Raw genomic sequence first — 21,851 nt, forward strand, 5'->3', positions numbered from 1 at the left:
ATATGAAAAACAGCACATTAAGTGCTGTTTGGAGTTAATTACAAGTACAATTTGACAGAAATTTGGGTTTTTCTGGTTGATTTTTAGGTACAAGCTTTTTAGAATGTCCCTATTTTCGTACATATACAGTTGAAACCAGAGGTTTACATGCACTGTATAAAAAGGCCCATAACCATTGAAAAAAAAGCCAAAGGTTAATGTGACTAAACTTTTTCTCTTTTAGATAAGTTAGGATTATAAAATGTGTTTCTGTTATGCTTAATAGCAGAATAATGAGAGAGATATTTTTTGAGAAATTGTTATCACTTTTCTTGAAAGTCAAGTTTACATACAATAAGATTATTATGCCTCTGAAAAAGCTCAGATGATAGTGTCGAGGTTTTAGAAGTTTCTGATTGGCTAATTGACAACATTTGAGATAACTGAGGGCGGAGGCACAACTGTAGAATAGTATTTAAGGAAAACCTCAAACACACTGCTTCCTTGTGTGACAACATGGGAAAATCAACAAGCCAGAATCAACATAAAAGCCAGATTACAATTAGCTAAATTACACTGGGAAAAAGAAGAATTTTTGGAGACATGTCCTGTGGTCTGATGGAACTAAGATTGAACTGTTTGGCCATAATGACCAGTGTTACATTTGGAGGATAAAGGGGAAAGCTCACAAGCCTAGGAACACCATCCCAACTGTGAAATATGGGGGCAGCAGCATCATGTTGTGGGGCTGTTTTGCTGCAGGAGGTACTGGTCCACTTCACAGCATCATGAAGAAAGAACATTATGTAGAAATACAGAAGCAACATCTCAAGACATCAGCCAGGAAATTAAAACCTGGCCACAAATGAGTCTTCCAAACATGACCCTAAGAATACTGCCAAATTAGTTCAAATGTGCTTTAAGGACAACAGAGAGAATGTTTTGGAGTGGCCATCACAAAGCCCTGATCTCAATCCTATAGAACATTTGTGGGCAGAGTTGAAAAAGCCTGTGCGAGCAAGACAGCCAACACATCAGACTCACTTAGACCAATTATGTCAGGAGGAATGGGCCAAATTCCTTCAAACTTTTGTGAGAAGCTTGTGGAAGGATACCCAAAACATTTGACCAAAATTATACAGTTTAAAACCAAAGCTAAAAAAAACAGAAAAAAAAAACAAAACAAAAAACAAGGAAATGTACGTAAACTTTTGCCTGTCTAGAAATTATTACAAAATTCCCACTATTCTGGCATTTAGCAAATGTAAAAAAATTGGGTAACTTAATCCTAACGGACCTAAAATAGTAAACATTTAGTGTGCTTTACCATCAGACATTAAAAAGGTTTTGTTCATTTTTTAGTGTAAACTTCTAATTTGAACTGTTAATTATGAATAGTTGATATACCTGGGAATTCTGAAAGCAAACCAACACACACAGCCATGCTTGTGTTCTCCATCTGCCGTCACTTCAATCAGCCTGAATAATAATAATTTCCTCCTTGAATTAAAGCCATTAAAATGCAGCAAAGTGAAGTGAAGTTGCGCCGCAGTTATTCTGAGTGCATCTGTCTTCATCAGACACACTGACAGGCCGCATAAATCAGCACCACCGCTGGGAACGAGCAGCCCGAGAGATCCGAGTCTAATCAATTCCTATTAGTTTAGCATTTCTCATGCAGCCAGGGGCCTCACGGGACACATAAACGGCAGATCAAATTTGAGCAATATGTTTGATGAAATGATGAGACGGTACAGTATGTGTGGTCTGTGTGAAGGGGCTGCTGGCCATTCATCACCAATATCAATTTTACTGTTTAAATGCCTCAACCACGCAGATTCAGTTTTATCAAACCATCCTTTAACATTAGCGTCACATTATCAACGACAGAGATGAGAAACATGACTTGCTTTACGGGTTTAGCAGATTAGACATTTATTCTCAACACTATGCATTAATTACTAAATACTGACGCGCTGCTGCCCCCTTCTGGACAACAGGAGCACACGCAGCAACAAATGACAACAGGTAACGTTACGTTAAGATGTTTTGTCGGTTTTATGCTAAGAAAGAAATACACCTTTTTCCTTCACCGCATGACGCTTATGTGAGCTAACGCTTCTGCTAAACTGTAAACAATCAGTGAAACTGGGTATAGGGAATTTAAGCCATCGAATATTAAAAAAAAACTTAATAAAATCAACAAATTACATCAAGCAGAGCTTGAATGACGTGAAAATATTTGGAAACATTATTGTCACGTTTAAATACAACCGTGTTTTGATTACGGACATAATAAAGTGGCTAAAAACTTACCGTACATCCAGCTTTCACCGCATTATTTGAACTGACTTCAGTTAGTTTGCCAAACCGGAAGTTCGACTCAGGTTATTGTGATCATTTTACGCATGTTTGCTTCCCAAAGGCCGGGAAAGCCGGCGAAAGTTATAATACTTGTGGAATTAGCAAGGATAATTTGTGGCTATATGTTTTAATGTCTTAACGGATTATATGGAATAAAGCATTATGAAGTGCCTGCCTACCAATTAATCTTATTTCAAATGGTTGATTTATTTGCTATTAAAGCATTAAGCTCAGGGCTTAAAAATAGTCTAGTTCAACAGAAAATTTAGATTTTGTGCTATTATTACTATTACACTAAGAGGTAACCTAAGTTATATTTTCCTCAGAAGAGTAGGCTATTAAAGAAGAGTCATAAATGCTGGTCACTCTAGCACTTGCTAACGATAAGTTGATGCCTTTTCTGTACAAGAAACTGAACATTTTATGTTTTAATCTTTAATCCACATACTTATATCGCCTAAATAGTCACGTAAATAATGTATCTATTTTTTCTTTTCGCATACTAAGGTGTATATATGACGCAAAGGCTAGGCCACAAAGCGTAGTGTCAGTAGCCATTTTATGAATCCCCAAGACTTCTTCAGGAACATGAATGCATGTCATTAGATGGAAATATGTTCAGTGTTTCAGTATTCATCATCATTCTGACTGGAAATAGGCTGGTTATCACTCAAAGTGACACAATTTAAAGAAATTTACCTCATCAATGTCTATTACAGGTCAATATTCCAATCTACATAATGTGAATCAGACAAATACAATCGTGGATTATGCTTTTGAAGAGATAGTTCACCCAACATACACGTAAAAATGTACTAATGGCTGAACGGATTATGTTAATGGCTTATTTAAAGCAAGTGCTTGCCCACCAAATAATTTTATTTCAAATTGTTGATTTATTTGCTATCAAAGCACTAAAGCTCAGGTATAAGGGCTTAAAATTGCCTAGTTCACCCAAAATTTAGATTTGGTGCTATTATTACACACTAAGAAGTAACCTAAATGACATTTTCCTCAGTAGAATAGGCTATTAAAGAAAATTGGCACTTGCTAACGATAAGTTGATGCCCTGTAAATTTGCCTGTACAAGAAACTGAACGTTATGATTTAATCTTTAATTCACATACTTATATCGTCTCAATAATCACGTAAATAATGTATCCTTTTCTTTTTGCATACTAGGATAGGTGTATATGGTACAATGGCTAGCTTGCCTATACAAGGCGTTAAGTTTTGGTAGCCATTTTATGAATACCCAAGACTTTTTCAGGAACATGAATGCATGACATTAGATAGAAATATGTTCAGTGTTACAGTATTCATCATCACTTTGACTGGAAATAGGCTGGTTATCACTCAAAGTGGCTCATTTTCAACCAATTTACCTCATCAAAGTCTATCACAGGCCAATATTCCAATCTACACAATGTGAATCAGACAATAAAAAATCTCGCCTGCTTATGATAAATTGATGGCTTGTAAATTTGTCTGTACCAGAAGCTGAACATTATATTTTTTAATCGTTAATCCACATACTTATATCATCCAAATAATCACAGAAATAATGTATCTTTTTCTTTTCTTTTCGCATTCTAAGACAGGTGTATATGACACAATGGGTACAGGCTACAAAGCGTAAAGTGTTGGTAGCCATTTTGTAAATCCCCAAGACTTCTTCAGGTACATTGATGCATTTCATAAATATGTTCAGTGTTTCAGTATTCATCATCACTTTGACTGGAAATAAGCTTAATGTAGTTATCCTATAGTGATTAAGGACTCAAAGTGGCCCAATTTAAATTAATTTACCTTATCAATGTTTATTACTGGCCAATATTGCAATCAGACAATGGGCTCTATGCACAGCTAGAGTTTTAAAGACAACGACAAACTTCCTGTGAAAGCTTAATGTGATTATTTTAAATTTCACAAGGTTGTTTTTACAGCATCAATGCTGTAATGTAATTACAATACATTAAGTTAAATAGACTTAAGCATTCATTTGGTTGTTCAAGCGTAAAATGAGATGAAAGATCATTGTAACCACTGGCACTGTCAGGTTAGCGCATAAATTCCATTGAAAGCACTGGGGTTAATAAACTGTCATGTTTTAAAGACATGGTGGGGAAAAGTGAAATTTAATGCAGTGCTTCTTGTTCGTTCTGAGACCCACTTCATATCGTATATCTAGCAGGCAGTGAAGATCACTGATTTTTAAAGAAATCATATCTTAAACGTGACAAATTTGTAATGAAAGACAGTTCACCAGAAGCCATTGGGCTGCCTGGCTGAAAATTAAAAGTCTGTGTGCATATACCCCACTGAAAATCAATAATTGTTGATTATGCTTTTTAAGAGATAGTTCACCCAACATAGAAATATACTCAATACTCACCCTCAAGTGGTTCCAAAGATTCATAAGTTTTTTTTTTCTATTTAACACAAAATAAAATATTTTGAAGAAGGTTGTAATGCGATATCGATATCTATAGTACCAAATAATATTATAAATCAATATTTTTTAAAATATAATGTGTTAAACTGAAAACAAGTGGGAGATGTGTTAATGGCAGATTTTTAACTTATGGTTGAACTATCCCTTTAAATCTATTAACACAAGAAAAAAATATTCTGAAGCATGTTGTAAATCGATATCAACATCTGTAGTACAAAATAATATATAAATCATTCATATTCTTTCGGCCTAGTGACAGGGGCGTTGCTAGACCCCATTTACTAAGGCACGTGCCCCAGTAAAAATCGCCAGGGCCCCTAGTAAATGCTTTGAGATATGATTTACTTTACATGCAAGTGTATTTATTAAGAGTGGTAATCCCAGAATAAAGACATTATTCTCCATGTGCAACTGAACCAAGGCTGGAGAAAGCAATGTAGTTTAATTAAAAAGCAAACTGAGCACATTAAATTCTGTTATCTATTTAGAATAATAATTGTATATTAATAATAATACTGTTATTTAGTTTTAATCACACACACACACACACACACACACACACACACACACACACACACACACACACATATATATATATATATATATATATATATATATATATATATATATCAGTTATATCAGTATATATATATATATATATATATATATATATATATATATATATATATATATATATATATATATATATATATATAACAGTTCTGCCTGGTTCTTGAATCTGATTGGATGATAGCCGTGATATATTTACGTAATATCAGCACCCGTACAGCCTCTTTACCCTTTGTGTATTACTCCGCCCACATACAGCCAGCAAAAAGCAGACACTACAGATCTAAAGTTTAAAAGATGCTTGCTCAGCTGTTTAACTGTCAGCTTATGATTTGAATTCAACGCGGAAGAAAGTAGTTCCTCATACAAAAGGGTTTTTGAGACTCTCCATGTTTGATTTTGTTTTTATATACACAATTATGCCATCAAACTGTTGTATAAACGCAATATCACACGAGTAGCAGTGCGATATGGCTGTATATCGCACTGGTGGGAGCACTAAGGCACTCAGCCTGTGGCCTCGTGCCAAAGCACGCCTCCCACCAGTGCCGATATACAGCCATATCGCACTGCTACTTGTGTGATATTGCTTATATATATATATATATATATATATATATATATATATATATATATATATATATATATATATATATATATACTGTGCCCCAGTAGAGCTTTATGTCTAGCAACGCCCCTGGCTTAGTCCCTTATTCATCAGGGGTCACCACAGAAGAATGAACCACCAACTTATCCTGCATACGTTTTACACAGTGGATGCCCTTCCAGCTGGGCCCAACCCACTCCTGGAAAACATCCATTCACTCATACACTATGGACAGTATAGTTTATTAAATTCACCTATAGCAACCTTTTCACTGTGAAGTGTCAATGCTAACCACAGAATCACCATGTCGCCTATATATAAATCAATGTCTTTAAAATTGTATTTTTGGGTGCACTACCTCTTTAAACCTATTAAGAAGAAATCACATTATGTAATAATGTGGTTGCCCACTAGATGTCATCAGTGTTGAACAGAAAATCAAATTGCCAGAACAAGCCACGGGAGAATAAAAAACCCAATAGTATCTGGATGCAGGGGTGGGGTTAGGTGAGCCCATTAAAAAGCATTGGATGCAGCTCAGATTGCACTGCACCAGGTCTGCATCCAGACCCCTCTCCGAAAACTTGCGGATTTTCCCTTCAACATTAACATTACATCCATAATTTGTCAAGATTTATTTTTATTATGCAGCTCCATTCACAAACACAGGCTCTAAACTCCATTTGAACTACTTCAGCAGTAACTGCGTGGATTTTCCCCCTGTTTATCTTTAGGTGCAGGTAACATCTGTTACTATATTTAATATAGCACAACATTACATGTCTAGTCTAAACCCACATGACAGCCAGATCTCAGCTTTAACACACCCTTACTGTAAGCATCAGAACATTTAAAAATAATTAGAGCCTTTTGTTTTGATAGGAAGCCATACGCAGGTGATTGAGCCCCCCAAACAGTGCGTCACACACAGAAAACGGATGTAATGCATACATTCAAGAGCTCAGGTGTCTTCAAGGCTGATGTATTAAATGTCAGTCCACTAACCAGCAGAATGATTGGGCTGTAATTCCACATTAGCGCTCATCTCTGCTGTCAGAGGTGATGTTTGTGCTGGAGTTTGAAGAGCTGCTTTCTCATCAGTATGAGTGGTCAACTAGAGCCCGGGGTCAGAAAACTCACCTGTGCTGACCACCAGCGCCGCAGTACTCCTGCTGCCATGGCAACGCAAACTTCATAATAATAATTCTGGAAAAGTGGAAGCGTAGGCCAACAGGCTTCAGGCTACAATAACCCACAACGTGTAGCATGTAAAGATACTGCGCTTCTTCACATTTACATTACCTTTCCTGTCATCCAACAAAATAGTAATGGGTAATTTATTAACGCAATAACTTTTGTCAAATCTTTAATTAGATATCCATTCAGTGTACATTTAATGTTGCGACTCACTTGTAAGTTAGCATTTAGTTAGCATGATGTATATATCGTTGTATACCTTTAACGGTGGTTCGAAAGACCCACGTAATACAAAGGTCACATGATATAGCTGACATTTTCCAGCCCGAAAGCTGTCCAAAACCCACCAAAACGCCCGAAATATCAGATTAATGTTGAATTTTTTATTTATTAAAATCGAAATTAACCTAGTTACTTTAACAGTCATAATTTTAATCATACAGCAAACAACACCAGCAGTCACAGAACCACAGCATGACCAGGTTTCATCGAAATACTGCCCCCCTCTCACCCACACTGCAATGTTAGTGTATGTTTTACTTTCGAAATGGGGTGTAAATTAGTCTTATTTAGCTTTTTAAATACTTTTACACATAATTAGGAGCTGCTTGTCAATCAGACAACGCTTTCATGTTTGTTCTTGCTGTCAATTGCGAAAACAAAAAATATTAGTTTAACTGCACGAGCTGCTAGAAAAATCAGCAAGCTCTACAGTATTAATATTATTATGATATTTTATTATTCAAGTGGCCAAATTCTGACAGGAAATTGTACTGGCCAGTTTGTTAGCTGCCTATTAATGACAATTGACTTTGCCTTAATAGGCAGTTTTTAATTTAAAGCCTTGATAGATTGTTTTCCCTAATGATATATTATGTGATAAATTTGTATTTTAAAAATAATACGTACACTGTAAAACACAACAGTCAACTTTAACAAATGAAATGAGTGTATTTAACTCAAAATTGACTGAAAGTTAATTCTACTCACTTGAAAAAAAGTTTTGAACACAGTGTTGAAGGTAATGCCAACTCGCCAATTGGTGAAGTTTTTTTTCCCTCTCCGCTGTTGCCACTAGGTTGCATAGTTTGGGATTAGTACAGCTGCGCATCGATGGATTTGCTCTTCAGTGTCTAGGCCCTCAGTAGTGAGTATTAAACCACACTGAACTGAGCTAAACTGAACTGAACTTAAACACTAAAAACTGAACTACCCTGTTCCAACTTACTATGCTCTTTTATGTAAAGCTGCTTTGACACAATCTACATTGTAAAAGCGCTATACAAATAAAGGTGAATTGCATTAATGAGTAAATTAAATACCTCGTTACTTCAACTTAAATGAAGTAAGTTCACAGTACTCATATAGATTAATTTTTTTAACTCAAATAGTTTGTAGCAATCGGTTTCCTCAAACGGTTTGAGTTGCCTTAACTCATTGGTGTTTACAGTACTCAGTTGAATAAATGAGTTCTCTTCATTTATTGGGTTTTATTGTGCTCAAATTGCTTTGGTAACTCAAATGGATTAAGATCTCAGTCCTCATTAGGATACTTTTTTTTTTTACTTAAATGGTTTGTTGCAATTGGTTTCCTCAAAAGATTTGACTTACCTTAACTTTTTGGGTTTTACAGTGTATAAGCACATCAATACGGTTTTCATTTTTTTTGCCGGGAAGAGGGGTGGGGGGTATGGGGGGGGGGGGGGGGGTTGTTGTTGCGCGATGGGTTATATTTATTTATTCTAAATCTTAAGAAAATGTTTTTGGCACATCAAAAAGTGTGATGACCATCCGGCAAGCTAATCCAGCTAATAATAAAAGTTAAATAGAAAAAAGAATCATTCTAGTAGAAATGTGTGTGATTAAATAGATAACTACATTATATTTTGGCTAATTCATGGCTACTCATTAAAATTTGTTTGGAAATGTATTATTTTTACCGTGTGCTAATGTTAGCTGTCACTAAAGTGGTAACGTTTTAAAAAGTGTAGCACACATACCTAAAGAATACATAGGAATTTATTAAAAGAAAAAAAGTGTACTTCCTAAAATTGTTAGGTACTTTATAGGCCAATGTATCTTTGTAGTATCAATATGGACCTGTTTTTATTTTTATTTATTTATTTTTTCAAACCAAATCTGACTAGTGTGAACACTTTGGAAAAGTTAAAGTGATAGTTCACCCAAAATGTAAAATTTACTCACTATTACTCTATCAAGAGGTTCCAAACCTTTAAAAATTTATATTTTCTGTTGAACACAAAAAATGTATTTTAAAGAAATCTGAAAACCTGCAGCCATTGACTTTCATTGCAGGAAAAACTAATAGCCTAATGTGGAAGTGAATGGTTACAGATTTTCAGCTTTTTTCTAAACATCTTTTTTGTTTAAAAGACAAAAGAAACTCATAAGGTTTGAAACAATAAGTGTATGTGTGGGGGGGGGGGGGGGTGAACTATCCCTTTAGGCATGAACTATCCCTTTAAGCATAAGCATTTACATGTGAGCAGTTTATACAAATTCATTAACCACCTAATAGTCATCCTTTTTCCTCCTTTTACTTGTTTCAAACCTTTGTTTGAGTTTGTTTTTTTCTGTTGAAAAGAAGATATTTTAAATCTGAAAACCTGTAACCATTGACTTTCATAGTATGCTTTTCCTTCAATGGAAGTCAATGGTTACAGGTTTCTAACATTCTTCAAAATATCTTCTTCTGTGTTCAACAGAAAAGAGTAACTCAAAAGGTTTGGATCCGGTTGATGGAGAATAAATCATGAGTAATTTTTAATATTTGGATGAACTATTCCTATAAAGAACCATGAGATTGTGTCATCAGATTTTTAAGGATCACCCAGATCTCGTCATGTTTGTGTCTGTTTTGACGTCGCTCCTGTTCCTCAACAGCCCATGATGGAGTTGATCCCCCAGCTGTCCTGTGGACGGGACTCTCCACAGTCGGGCGGCTCCATCTGTCGGCGTGCTCGTGTTCTGGCTGCTTCTTCTGTCATGTCTGACACGCAGCTGCACGGGTGTTTGTGCTGGATCTCCAGCAGAAGAGCAGCACCGCTGAGCTGCTGAGAGACAGCAGACACCATCATCCAGTCCACACCATCATCACTTCATCAAGGAGAAACATCCCACTTTTACATTTGACAAAATCACAGGGCAGACCTGGAAAATTCAACCAAATAACGTCATCACAAAGTAAAAGTATTACAAATAATGCTGAATAATATGCCATTGTCATTAAGATGAATTGTTTTATTAGGCCTACACAAATTGAAACAACGTTTTACTGGGTGTTTTCTGTAAAACACTGAAAAAAGTTTGTCATATATACAGCTAAAGTCAGAATTATTAGCCCCCTTTGCAATTTTTTATTCTTTTTTAAATATTTCCCAAATTATGTTTAACAGTGCAGGGATTTTCACAGTATTTCCTATAATATTTTTTCTTCTAGAGAAAGTCTTATTTGTTTTATTTCGGCTAGAATAAAAGCCGTTTTAAATTTTTTAAACACCATTTTAAGGTCAATATTATTAGCCCTCTTAAGCAATATATATATACTGTATATATATATATATATATATATATATATTTTTTTTTTTTTTTTTTTTTTATTAACACAATTAGGCCTTTAAATGTCACTTTAAGCTGAATACTAGTATCTTGAAAAATAACTAGTAAAATATGATCATGGCAAAGATAAAGAAATTGGTTATTAGAAATGAGTTTTTAAAAGTATTATGCTTTAAAATGTGTAGATTTTTTTATGTTAAACAGAAATTGGGGACAAAAATATACAGTGGGGGCTAATAATTCTGACTTCAACTGTATATTTTTATAATGTGATGTTTCCCTATAGTAAGGCCTGATCAGCTGATGAGTGGTGATGATTCAGACTCTCACTCAGGTTAAAGAGTTCACCACATCATGAACCAGAAAACCATAGTCAACATCTCTCCTCCTGCCTCGCTTTAGTGCCAACTCCAGGATTAAAGACTCCGAGCAGGTTTGTGACTCTGAGCAGATGAATGTTTTAGTTTGCATAAAAGATAATTCAGTTTTTCTTTCCTCCTCCTCCTCTTCATGGGAAATCCCTGGAGGCTGAGCTTCAGAAGGAAGGCCAGTGGAGTTTGATAACGTACAAGCAGAGCATTTGTTTTACTCACCCTTGAATCAAAGTTTCCTTTGTGTGTGTGTGGGACCGGATCTGTTTTCCAGGCCTGCAGACTCAGGAGAGTCCATTGAGTTCACATCAACAAAGAGGCCTGCGCTGAGACTTCCAAGAGCTGGAAAAACACAAACGCATGTCCTCGCGAACACAGACGGACAGCAGAGTAAAAACAGGTCTACGAAATAAAGCTGCCTCTTCAGATATGATGTGACCTCATTCAACTATACACTGCCTGATGGAAAAATACACACCGTCGAATGCTTGATTCTGCACTGCAAAAAATGCTTTTCTTACTTAGATTTTTTGTCTTGTTTGTAGTCCAAATATCTTAAAACTCTTAATCCAATAAGAATTTTCTAGACAAGCAAAACATGTTGCCTTCTTTTAAGAAATAATCTGCTAATATTAAGTGATTTTACCCTAAAACAAGCAAAATAATCTGCCAATGGGGTAAGCAAAATAATCTTATGTCAAAAGGAAAAACAAGATTATTTTGCTTACCCCATTGGCAGATTATTTTGCTTGTTTTAGGGTAAAAATCCCTTAATATTAGCAGATTATTTCTTAAAAGAAGGCAACATGTTTTGCTTGTCTAGAAAATTCTTCTCGAATTAATTTTTTAGATATTTGGACTACAAACAAGACAAAAAATCAAAGAAAGAAAAGCATTTTTTGCAGTGTGATTGGCTGGATGAACATACTAATGGTTCATTCACAAAGAAAAAGTCTTTACGTTTGTCTAAAAATGTGTTATGAAACACAAATATACCTTTTGAAAAGGTAGCGCTCCTGTGACAGATTATGCCTTTATTTCTGTGAGTGCAGCTTATGTTTGCGTTCGAATATTTGTGTTTTTTTATTCTTTTTAAAGTAACACACCTATGGATAAGCAGCAAACTATTGAAATCAAGTCTATATTTGGGTTTGTGATGTGTTTTTTGTCTTCTTTTTAGAGTCGTTTCAAAATTGGGAGACAAACTGAAAACAACTGGAATATGTGTTTCTTATGTCATAGGGTGCTTTCACATCTGTAGTTCGCTTCATTTGGCATAAATGATGCATTGTTGTATTTTCTGCTGTCTTTGGGTCGTTTTGACACCACACTGCGGGCTTTGGTCTGAATCAGTAAAAGAACCAAAATGCACTCATCTGACAAAATCCTTCTCTCTCATTGGCCAGATGTTGTTGAACAAAGTTCTTAAGCTGCTTATTGATTGGTCAGAATTCATGAGCGGGAAAATGCCAATGAACTCCCACAAGTAAACAAACCCGCAGACACAAAATGTCGCTTTTTATTATGAAGGAACGACTGCGCTGACTGATTGTATCTCTGCTTTAGACAAACTATACATTTCGAGAATGAAGCACGGCTGGAAAACAGTGGCCGTTTCTCAATATGCGTTCTTCAGCGGTCTTGCGTCCTCGTGTTCTTGTAAAACGTCATCATCAGCTGCCTAAGTTCAGTTCCAATACTCAATGCTTTTCTTACTTAGATTTTTTGTCTTGTTTGTAGTCCAAATATCTAAAAATTTTTAATCGACCGCAAGTACGGAGGACGCGCGTAACTTCCCGGATGTGTTCTTGATATCAAGGACGCACCGATGCAGACTTGAGCACCGAACTCGCTCTGGAAGTCCCAGAAGTCATTGCGAATGGAGATGGGAAGCGCTGCATTTTATCTAGATTTATTATTAAAGTTCATAGATATTAATTATTTACCTTAGGAGTTTCCCTAAATGAAACGGTGAAAGTAAACATTACCATGGACATCTTAATAAAGGAATAAACACATTTAGGGTGTTTGTTTGCAGAAACTCGTATTAAAATCTGTTTTATTTATATTGTGCAAAATATATTTATATTGTTTTTATGCAAAATATATATTTTGAAAAGGAGAAAAACAATAAATCGTTGAATGAAGGCTGTAATGTTTAAATAATTTCCCATTTAAAACACGTGAAGGTCATGTGACCATCAGGAAGAATGCAGCATCTCAATTCTCAAAGGACGCGTTCTCTGCCCTTGCGGTCTCCTGAGTTCGTTCTTCCGAGGACACCTGGCAAAACCGGTCTCCACAAGAACGCAAGTCCGTTCTCTGCATTCTTGGAATTGAGTAACAGCCAGTGTTTTGATGCATCGCACATCACTTCAGGAGAAGGCGTGATTTAATTTAGCTAAACTGCGACATGGTCATCTTGTAGAAATAATACCATAGATCCATCAGGTATTGTATTCTTGTATTCCCTCTCTCTCTCTCTCTGTTGGGAAAGCGCTGTCAACAAATATTTTCCCTCCATATCCCATAATGCACAACACATTGGCCTACGGCAGCTGGATTAGTCCAAAAGGCCCAGTACTTTTTGTGGTTGGGTCTGTTTTAGTTCAGATCATAGTTTTACCACAAACTAACTGCTCCAGGGTTCGTTTGAAACCATACCAAGACCACCTCTTCAAGCAAGTCTCAGTACGCTATTTTGGTCACCTTTTGGTATGAAGTCGAGTACAATTGCGGCATGCACACCTGCCCAAAATAAATGCACCAAGAGGGAAAACGAACTCTAGTGCCATTCAACTGAACTAAATAAGGCAGGTGTGAAAGCACCCTTAGAGTAGCACAGGATTGGTTTAGAATCAAACTCTATTGAAATGAACTGAAGGCAAGTCACACCATTATTTATACGCAAACTCAACTTGTTTAGTCACTAAATGCATTTATAGTTTACAAGTGATGGACTTGCTAACCGTGTTGTAAATCCGTCATTCGTTAAGTTCCAGCCCTAAAAGACAGCTGACTATGCAGGCAAGTTTTGGAACACACCACGCTCTTCAGAAAGCCACCTAGTTTGCATGATTTAAGCGCGTCTCTCTGAGCCGTGTTTAATGTGTGTTTCGTGTTAACAGCAGCTCGCTGGCTAAAGCTCTTTGCTTTGTTCTCCAATCCTGAGTTTAACGATTTTCCGTCGTGGGAGGCGGGGGAGAAGAGCGGCCGAATTAGGATTCAGCTCCATCCTCAGCGCCGAGCGGCTGTCTGCTGCCTACCCAGCAACCCTGGCGCTTTGTGACAAGGAGATGGATGATATCTGCAGCCTGGCCGGCCGCTCTATGGGTACACACACACACACACATACTTCCCAGCGAAGCCAGCGAGGTTGTGCGCACACACATTCACACATGTAACTAATGCCGTGATGCTGCTCCTGCTACAACCTTTAACATGTAACACAGAAAAGCAGAGCTGCAGATGCCTGCCTGTGTGTCTGGACGCTTCATTTAGGAAAATAGTGCATACATAAATATACAGGGAGTCTTAAAGTGTGTGTTAGGGAATTAGATCTTATATCAAGGTCAGACACTGCAGGCAGAAACAGTTTTGTGTACCTGTCAATTTTGAGGTGGCTTTTGTGGTTTTCTTTTTTTAGTTTAATGGTAAGAAAACATCCAAACTAGATGTTTAAGTGCTTCTTTTGCTATTTTAAAGATGTTAGATTTGTTAATGTTTGTTATAATGAGTTTTAATATGCTGCACAGCTCCACTTCAGCAGCTTCACACACACCACACTTCGCAGAAGGCTTTTTACTGTGTTTATTCATAATATGTGTGGTTATATAAAACATTTAATTATACAAAAAACAAAGGTTCGATAAATTCGAGACATACAGTTGAAGTCTTTTTTTAAATATTTCCCAAATGATGTTTGACAGAGCAAGTAAACTTTCACAGTATGTCTGATAATATTTTTTCTTCTGGAGAAAGTCTTATTTGTTTTATTTGGGCTAGAATAAAAGCAGTTTTCATTTTAAAAACCATTTTAAGGTCAAAATTATTAGCCCCTTTAAACTATATTATTGTTTCGATCTGCAGAACAAACCATCATTATACAATAACTTGCCTAATTACCCTAACCTGCCTAGTTAACCTAATTAACCTAGTTAAGCCTTTAAATGTCACTTTAAGCTGTATAGAAGTGTCTTGAAAAATATCTAGTCAAATATTATTTACTGTCATCATGGCAAAGATAAAATAAATCAGTTATTAGAGATGAGTTATTAAAACTATTATGTTTAGAAATGTGTTGAAAAAAAATCTTCTCTCCAATAAACAGAGATTGGGGGGAAAATAAACAAGTGAACTACTGTAATAATTCAAGGGGGGCTTAATTAAATTAATAAATTAATTAAATTTAAAGTTTTACATCCCCTTCATTTCTCTAAAATTAGATAAAGTCAAATATTTTCCTCTGTCTCTCCTAAATGTGACAGATGTGGTGGGGCAGAAGGGACTTTTATTTTGGTTTTGTCCTGTTCTTTATGAGTTTTAGTCCAGCATTTTTTAATTGTTTTCCAGTGCTTATGGAACCGATATCCAACCTGATAACAATTTGGTTATTTTTGGATATACTAATTTAATGGATAGCTTTCCGTTAACCCAGCAGCAAGCCCTGATGGTTGGCATGATTACAGCTAAAAGGGTGATGTTACTTCATTGGAAATCTCCAAAGGCTCCCTGTTATAAGAGCTGGTTGAACGAGCTGCTTTATGTCATTCAAATGGAACAACTACGTCTTAAAACTTCACAAAAAAAAGCTAAAACCACATGGGGACCTATATTAAGACTCTTGGGAATTTAGCATTTTAAGTTAGTACATTTTCATCTCTAACTTACTGTATATATTCATGACACTGACTTTGTAAATATGTTAAAATTGTCAGCTTTTGCTTTTTTTTTAAGGGGGGAATTAATGTCAGTTATTCTGTACAATTTTTCTTCTTTTTATTTGTCTACTGTGTTTGTTAAATATCTTATAAATGTTAAAATTAAAAAATGTTGCTGTTATCCAAAGCTGTTTTCAGTATTTTCTTAATTATACAATGATACAATAAGATACCCAAAACCCCCTCTGTAAAATCATTTGACTCTATTATGAATGGTGATTACTATTATATATACCTAACCCTGTTCACTTGCAGTGTCTTGCCTTAAGGTGTACTTTTTAAACAGTCATTTATATCAGAGGAAGAGAGAGATGCAGAAATGAGGCAGGAATCAATGCAGAAATATGAACAACATTTATTGGAAAGTCTTAAACATACAAATATGCAAGAAAATTGTGCTCTGTTTGGGTGTTTGTGTTTGTGTGTGTGTGTGTGTGTGTGTAAGCGGAAGGTCAGAGGATCTGTCTTTGCTCTCCGCCTCCTCTAATGCAGGAGTATATTTGTGTGTCAGACTCACCTGCTGTAACTGATACTGCAAACCTACACACACACACACAGAAAGAGAGAGAGCACGCATCATTTCTGTAGTGCACACGGTGGGAAAATGTTTAAAGTGTGTGATATTAAGGTAAAGTGCACTTACATTTGCACTACATACATACACACACGCATACACATACATACATACATACATACATACATACATTAAATAAAAGCAGAGCAATTTCATCCTTAACATTCTTAAAAACTGTTCATCAAATCAAAATAAATAAATAAAAACATAATAAAAATATTTTAAAATAAAACACCTATACTGTGTATTATGTGCAGTGAGTGTGTTTTGAACATTGTATGGTGCATGTTACTAAGTAGCATGTATAATGACACTAAACAAACTGGTCTTTACCTGCAAACTGAAATCAACATCATGAGCTCTGCACACCTACAAAGACAAACACACCAATTAAAAACATTCATTAAGTCCATCAATACAAAACAACTTCTGAGGAGATCATTCTGGAATTATCCACAACTTATTATATGAGAGAAGCAAAGACAGACAGGAAAGGGTTATCTCTCTCTCTCTCTCTCTCTCTCTCTCTCTGTGTGTGTGTGTTTGGCTTTGTGTATCTGTGTATGTGTGTGTGTGTGTGTGTGTGTGTGTGTGTGTGTGTGTGTGTGTGTATCTGTGTGTGTACCTTTATCTGTCTGTGTATAGATGTTTTGTCTGACTGTGTATATGTGTGTCTGTCTGTGTGTACTGTACATGTGTGCATACACATGTATGTGTGTGTCTGTCTGGCTTTGTGTATCTGTGTGAGCATACGTGTTTGTGTGTACATGTGTGTATATGTTTACTGTAAGTGTGTGTGTTTGTCTGACTGTTTATTTGTGTCTGTGTTTGTGTGCGCACGTATTTGTCTGTCTGTATATGTGTGCGTCTGTACATGTGTATGTATGTGCGTGTGTGTGTTTTTGAATATATGTGTGTGTCTCTGTTTGGCTTTGTGTGTCTGTACCTCTATCTGTTTGTGTATAGGTGTTTGTCTGACTGTGTATATGTGTGTTTGTTTGTCTGTGTGTACTGTACATGTGTGCATACACATGTATGTGTGTGTCTGTCTGGGTTTGTGTATCTGTGTAAGCATACGTGTTTGTGTGTACATGTGTGCATACATGTGTGTGTATATGTTTACTGTAAGTGTGTGTGTTTGTCTGACTGTGTATTTGTGTTTGTGTGCGCACGTATTTGTTTGCCTGGCTGTGTAATTGTGTGTGTGTTTGTCTGTCTGTCTGTTTGTCTTTATGTCTATGTGTGTGTGTGTGTGTGTGTGTATGTGTGTGTGTGCGTCTGTCTGTGTCCTTCTGTCTATGTGTGTGTGTTTGAGGATTTGTGGATTGCTCACTCAGTGTTTTCTAGTACAGGTAAATGGAGCACCTGCGTCAGTCTGTGCGCGTCTTCTGCCGGCCGGGTTAAAAGCTCTTCCGCTCGGAGCGTCCGCAGGTTCCACTGGAGTCCCGTCGGCCGACAGAAACCTGCGAGACACAAGCTAATTATCCTCTAAAGCAAGAAGCCAGTTGTGGTTCAATAACTCCAGCAAATCCTGCGTCTCCAGGCAACGCCTCCACAGACATCAGAGACACAGAGACTCACTGACTGCCTGACATACACACATCCTCCAGAACATTACACTCGCCTCACTTTCATTCACTTTCTGACTGAGACACATACATGCACTAAAATAAGGACATTTCCCAAATCACTTCTTATTTTCCCATGCCTGACCTAATCAAACCCAAGTGATCAGATAGTACTAAATTTTTAACAATTTCCCTGCAAACAACTTTGTGTCTAATAGACATCTAAATGTAGACAGCTTGGCTAAAACAAGGCTAAACTTGGGCTGTCTGTGAAAATCTAATAGACATCTAAGAATAGCCCAAAACTAGACTAGTCTTTAAATAAACACACATTATATGTGTATTCATTCATTTATGTTTACAGTGCATCCGGAAAGTATTCTTAGCACTTCACTTTTTCCACATTTTTTATGTTACAGCCTAATTCCAAAATAGACTCAATTAATTTCCTCAAAATTCTACACACAATGCCCCATAATGACAATAGCCCCTTTCACACATACAGACCTTTCCGGAAAATTGTTGTATGTGTGAACAGGTCCTTTTTGAAAATACCGGTAAATTCGTTCTGGCTATTTTCCGGAAAGAGAAGTTGTAATATTACCGGCAACTTGCCGGAATGCTGCGCTGTGTGAATGCAGAAGAAAGATTACCGTAATAAGCGCGTGCACGTCTAGAACGTGCTGACGTGAGACGTCTGCTTTAGCCAATCACAACAGTCAGACGCACTTACGTCCGCGCGGTTTGTGAGAATAAAAGCCTTTGAATATTTTTCCAGACACATTTAGCTGCTAGAAGTTAGTCAGATCACGTTTATATGTTCTTCTTAATGTCAACTGTGTAAATAATCATCGATGAGATGCTTATGATAAGCCGTTGTTTTTTTACCTTCAAGCTTTGCGTGTGCCTGTGAAACAGCCTGTGAGCGCCTGCACACGCACATATTATGAACATCTCGACATGCGAAAGTGATCCTGCGAAAGTTGTTCACAATATTGATCATCCACAGAGTTTGTAATTTAGTCAAATGTTTACAAATACAAGCGCAGCCATTTAAAGCTCATTTGTGGTGAATGATGTCAGAATTTACTGGTATTTTGGAATGGATGTGTGAATGCTCTTTTCCGGAAAATTTCCGTAACGATCGCCTGTGTGAACAGCGCTTTTTTCAATATACCGGTAAAGTCGTTCCGGACATTTTCCAGATATTTACCGGTATCACTGTGTGAAAGGGGCTAATGTGAAACAAGTTTTTTTCTTTTTAATTGACTAAAAATAAAAAACCTGAAAAATCACATAGACGGGAGTGTTAGTAATTAAAGACAGAAAGAACGTTCACTTTTGAGTGAACTTCTGTGACAGATTATTTAAGTATGAGTGACAACGAACACAACAATGACAAAGGACAAGCACATGTCTTAAACAGAATAATTCAACTTTATAATGATGAATAGTCATATTCTGATGTCATCATTTTACTGTAAATTAACAAACAGGACACAGGGCTCGAAATTGCGACGATTTTGGTCGCATATGCGCCTGAAATTTTATCTATGCGACCTTAAAATATATTTGGGAGCATTTCTGCGAGTGCTTAAAATTGTTGTGTGCGACCAGTTTTTACTGCAAGCGCAAAACACAGCGCTGAGGAATGGTTTAAAACAGTTGTCATGTCAAATTTCTGCAGTAAACAAAGCCAAGTCCGTAATGCTTGCCCCGCCTTCGCGCTCTTCTTATTGGCCCACCGCTGCTCTAGCACTGGACGTGAAAGATTGGTTAATATCAGCTGTCAATTACTCAGTCAATGCCTTCTGGCTTGGGATGACAGAGAGAGCTACTACCGTGAAAAATTGTAAAGCGCTGAAGATGAGAATGAAGATAACACTGACAGATTTTGTTTTAGAAACTATGGTATCTTAAGTTATAAATAATGACACATCTTACTAGTGATCATGTGCTGAATGTTAATCCACCATCTACACTTTTAGAAGAGTGGATAAGACGTCCATTGGCTTCAAGTCCGCTATGAAAAGTCTGTGGGATGGAGTTTTCAGGTAACTGTTTGCCACATCTAGCACGAGAGCTTCTGTTTAATCCTTCAGATAATCGGCAGATGATGTCCGCAGTGCAAGGGGCAGCTATATGTCAAATTTAACACCACGTACATCATCGCAAACAGGCTTGCACTGGATAAACTAATATCGCTACTCATAAAAAGACCGGTATTGCTATTAACGTGACGTATGCATATAATAAGGTACAGTATATGTCAAAAGCATCAGTGCAATATCAGACAGCACTAGTGAGAACAGCAGTAATATCAGTAATTAGCAGTAATTCACACTCCATTTCAAGGGCCATGGGGGAAGGAAAATAGAATAGGGATTGGGCCAAAGACTGCTCTTTTCCAGTATTTACTAATCTAAATATCATTAATGCCAGAATCTCCACTTCAAGTCAAACTTCAAGATAATTGAATGTACAACAGAATAAATATGGACACCATTTTGCCATTTTAGCCAATGATGGTTTTGATGGCCAACATTACAAATCTACACTGTGGCAGGAAGCCAAATCTATTTCTAAACTGTTTTCTAATCCCATTTTAAATTGGATATATCTATAATCTAGATACATTTTCAGAAATATTTGAATGACAAGGTCACACTTTGATAGTCTCATTTGTTTACAGTACATAAGTTGCTGGATTAACATGAATAAATATTATAAATCATTTGTTTTTAGAGGTCTTTGTTAGTTTTATAGCTAATTAAAATGTTTGTTTACAGTTGTATTACTAAACATGCAATGTTTGATCATAAAAATGTATTAGTAAATGTTGCGAACTGACTACAATAACAATACAACAAACCTAATGTAGTAAAGTAACTGAAGCTAAACTACGAACATGAAAATATATAGAAACAAAGATTGTTTACTAATCTTTATATGTAAATATCATCAATGCTAGTATCTCCACTTCATCTTACATACCTAGAGTGAAGTCAAACATTAAGATAATTGAATGTACAACAGAATAAATATGGACACCATTTTGCCATTTTAGCCAATGACTGCTTTGATGGCCAATGTAATAAACCTACACTGTGGCAAGAAGCCAAATCTATTTCTAAACTGTTTTCTAATCTCATTAATAATAGATTAAGAATGACTTTAAGATGTATTATTGTGTCTGAGATGAAAACAACCACTGCATCTCACACTTACAAAACAATACAATCCACAACAACATACATACTTCTCAATAATAAATGACTTAACACTGTTAAGATGTTTCTAAACCTATTAAATCTGCACCTCAGCATTCGTAATCTCCTTCCTGATGTTGTGTTGTGTAATTTAACACCTTATATTCCTCTCTTGTGATGCACTGTGTAGCTATATATACAGCTGAAGTCAGAATTATTAGCCCTCCTTTGACTTTTCTTTTTCAAATATTTCCCAAATTATGTTTAACAGATTAAAGAAATTTTCACAGTATTTCCTAAAATATTTTTTTCTTCAGGAAAAATTCTACTTTTGTTTATTTCGGCTAGAATGAAAGCAGTTAATCATTTTTTAAGAGCCATTTTATAGTCAATTTTATTAGCCCATTTAAGCAATATTTTTTAGATTTTCTAGAACAA

The 21,851-nt window shown here is 36.2% G+C and overlaps 1 protein-coding gene and 2 long non-coding RNA genes across 28 annotated transcripts in view; 1 reads left to right on the forward strand and 2 right to left on the reverse strand.

Moving 5' to 3' along the window:
• LOC103911773 (uncharacterized) overlaps positions 1 to 7,162 on the reverse strand; it is a 339,222-nt gene extending 332,060 nt beyond the window's left edge. For 14 of the 17 annotated variants that reach the window (XR_015501463.1, XR_015501451.1, XR_015501452.1 and 11 more), the window contains exon 1: positions 2,296 to 2,362. This is a non-coding gene — a long non-coding RNA (uncharacterized LOC103911773). Of the gene's footprint in view, positions 1 to 2,295; positions 2,363 to 6,980 lie in introns of those variants that run through there. The other 3 variants (XR_015501455.1, XR_015501457.1, XR_015501454.1) reach the window with 2 other exon arrangements.
• Positions 1,902 to 10,700, forward strand: LOC147842182 (uncharacterized). The gene is made up of 2 exons (XR_015501475.1): positions 1,902 to 2,007; positions 10,077 to 10,700. It is a non-coding gene; the product is annotated as an uncharacterized LOC147842182 (long non-coding RNA).
• LOC147835144 (uncharacterized) overlaps positions 7,541 to 21,851 on the reverse strand; it is a 137,267-nt gene continuing 122,956 nt past the window's right edge. For 2 of the 10 annotated variants that reach the window (XR_015501440.1, XR_015501444.1), the window contains exons 3-8: positions 18,002 to 18,099; positions 16,970 to 17,005; positions 16,580 to 16,602; positions 11,345 to 11,464; positions 9,855 to 10,343; positions 7,541 to 9,799 (exon numbers count right to left, since the gene is read on the reverse strand). Coding sequence is in view for 1 of the 10 variants with exons in the window: in XM_087271230.1 (XP_087127356.1) it covers positions 11,352 to 11,464; positions 16,580 to 16,602; positions 16,970 to 17,005; positions 17,970 to 18,099 (302 nt within the window). In the remaining 9 variants the exon portion in view is untranslated. Of the gene's footprint in view, positions 10,344 to 11,344; positions 11,465 to 16,392; positions 16,603 to 16,969; positions 17,006 to 17,969; positions 18,100 to 21,851 lie in introns of those variants that run through there. The other 8 variants (XR_015501441.1, XR_015501443.1, XR_015501442.1 and 5 more) reach the window with 8 other exon arrangements.

This window comes from Danio rerio, chromosome 10 (assembly GCF_052040795.2).
Source record: "Danio rerio strain M-AB ecotype USA chromosome 10, GRCz13ab, whole genome shotgun sequence".
Taxonomy (NCBI): domain Eukaryota; kingdom Metazoa; phylum Chordata; class Actinopteri; order Cypriniformes; family Danionidae; genus Danio; species Danio rerio.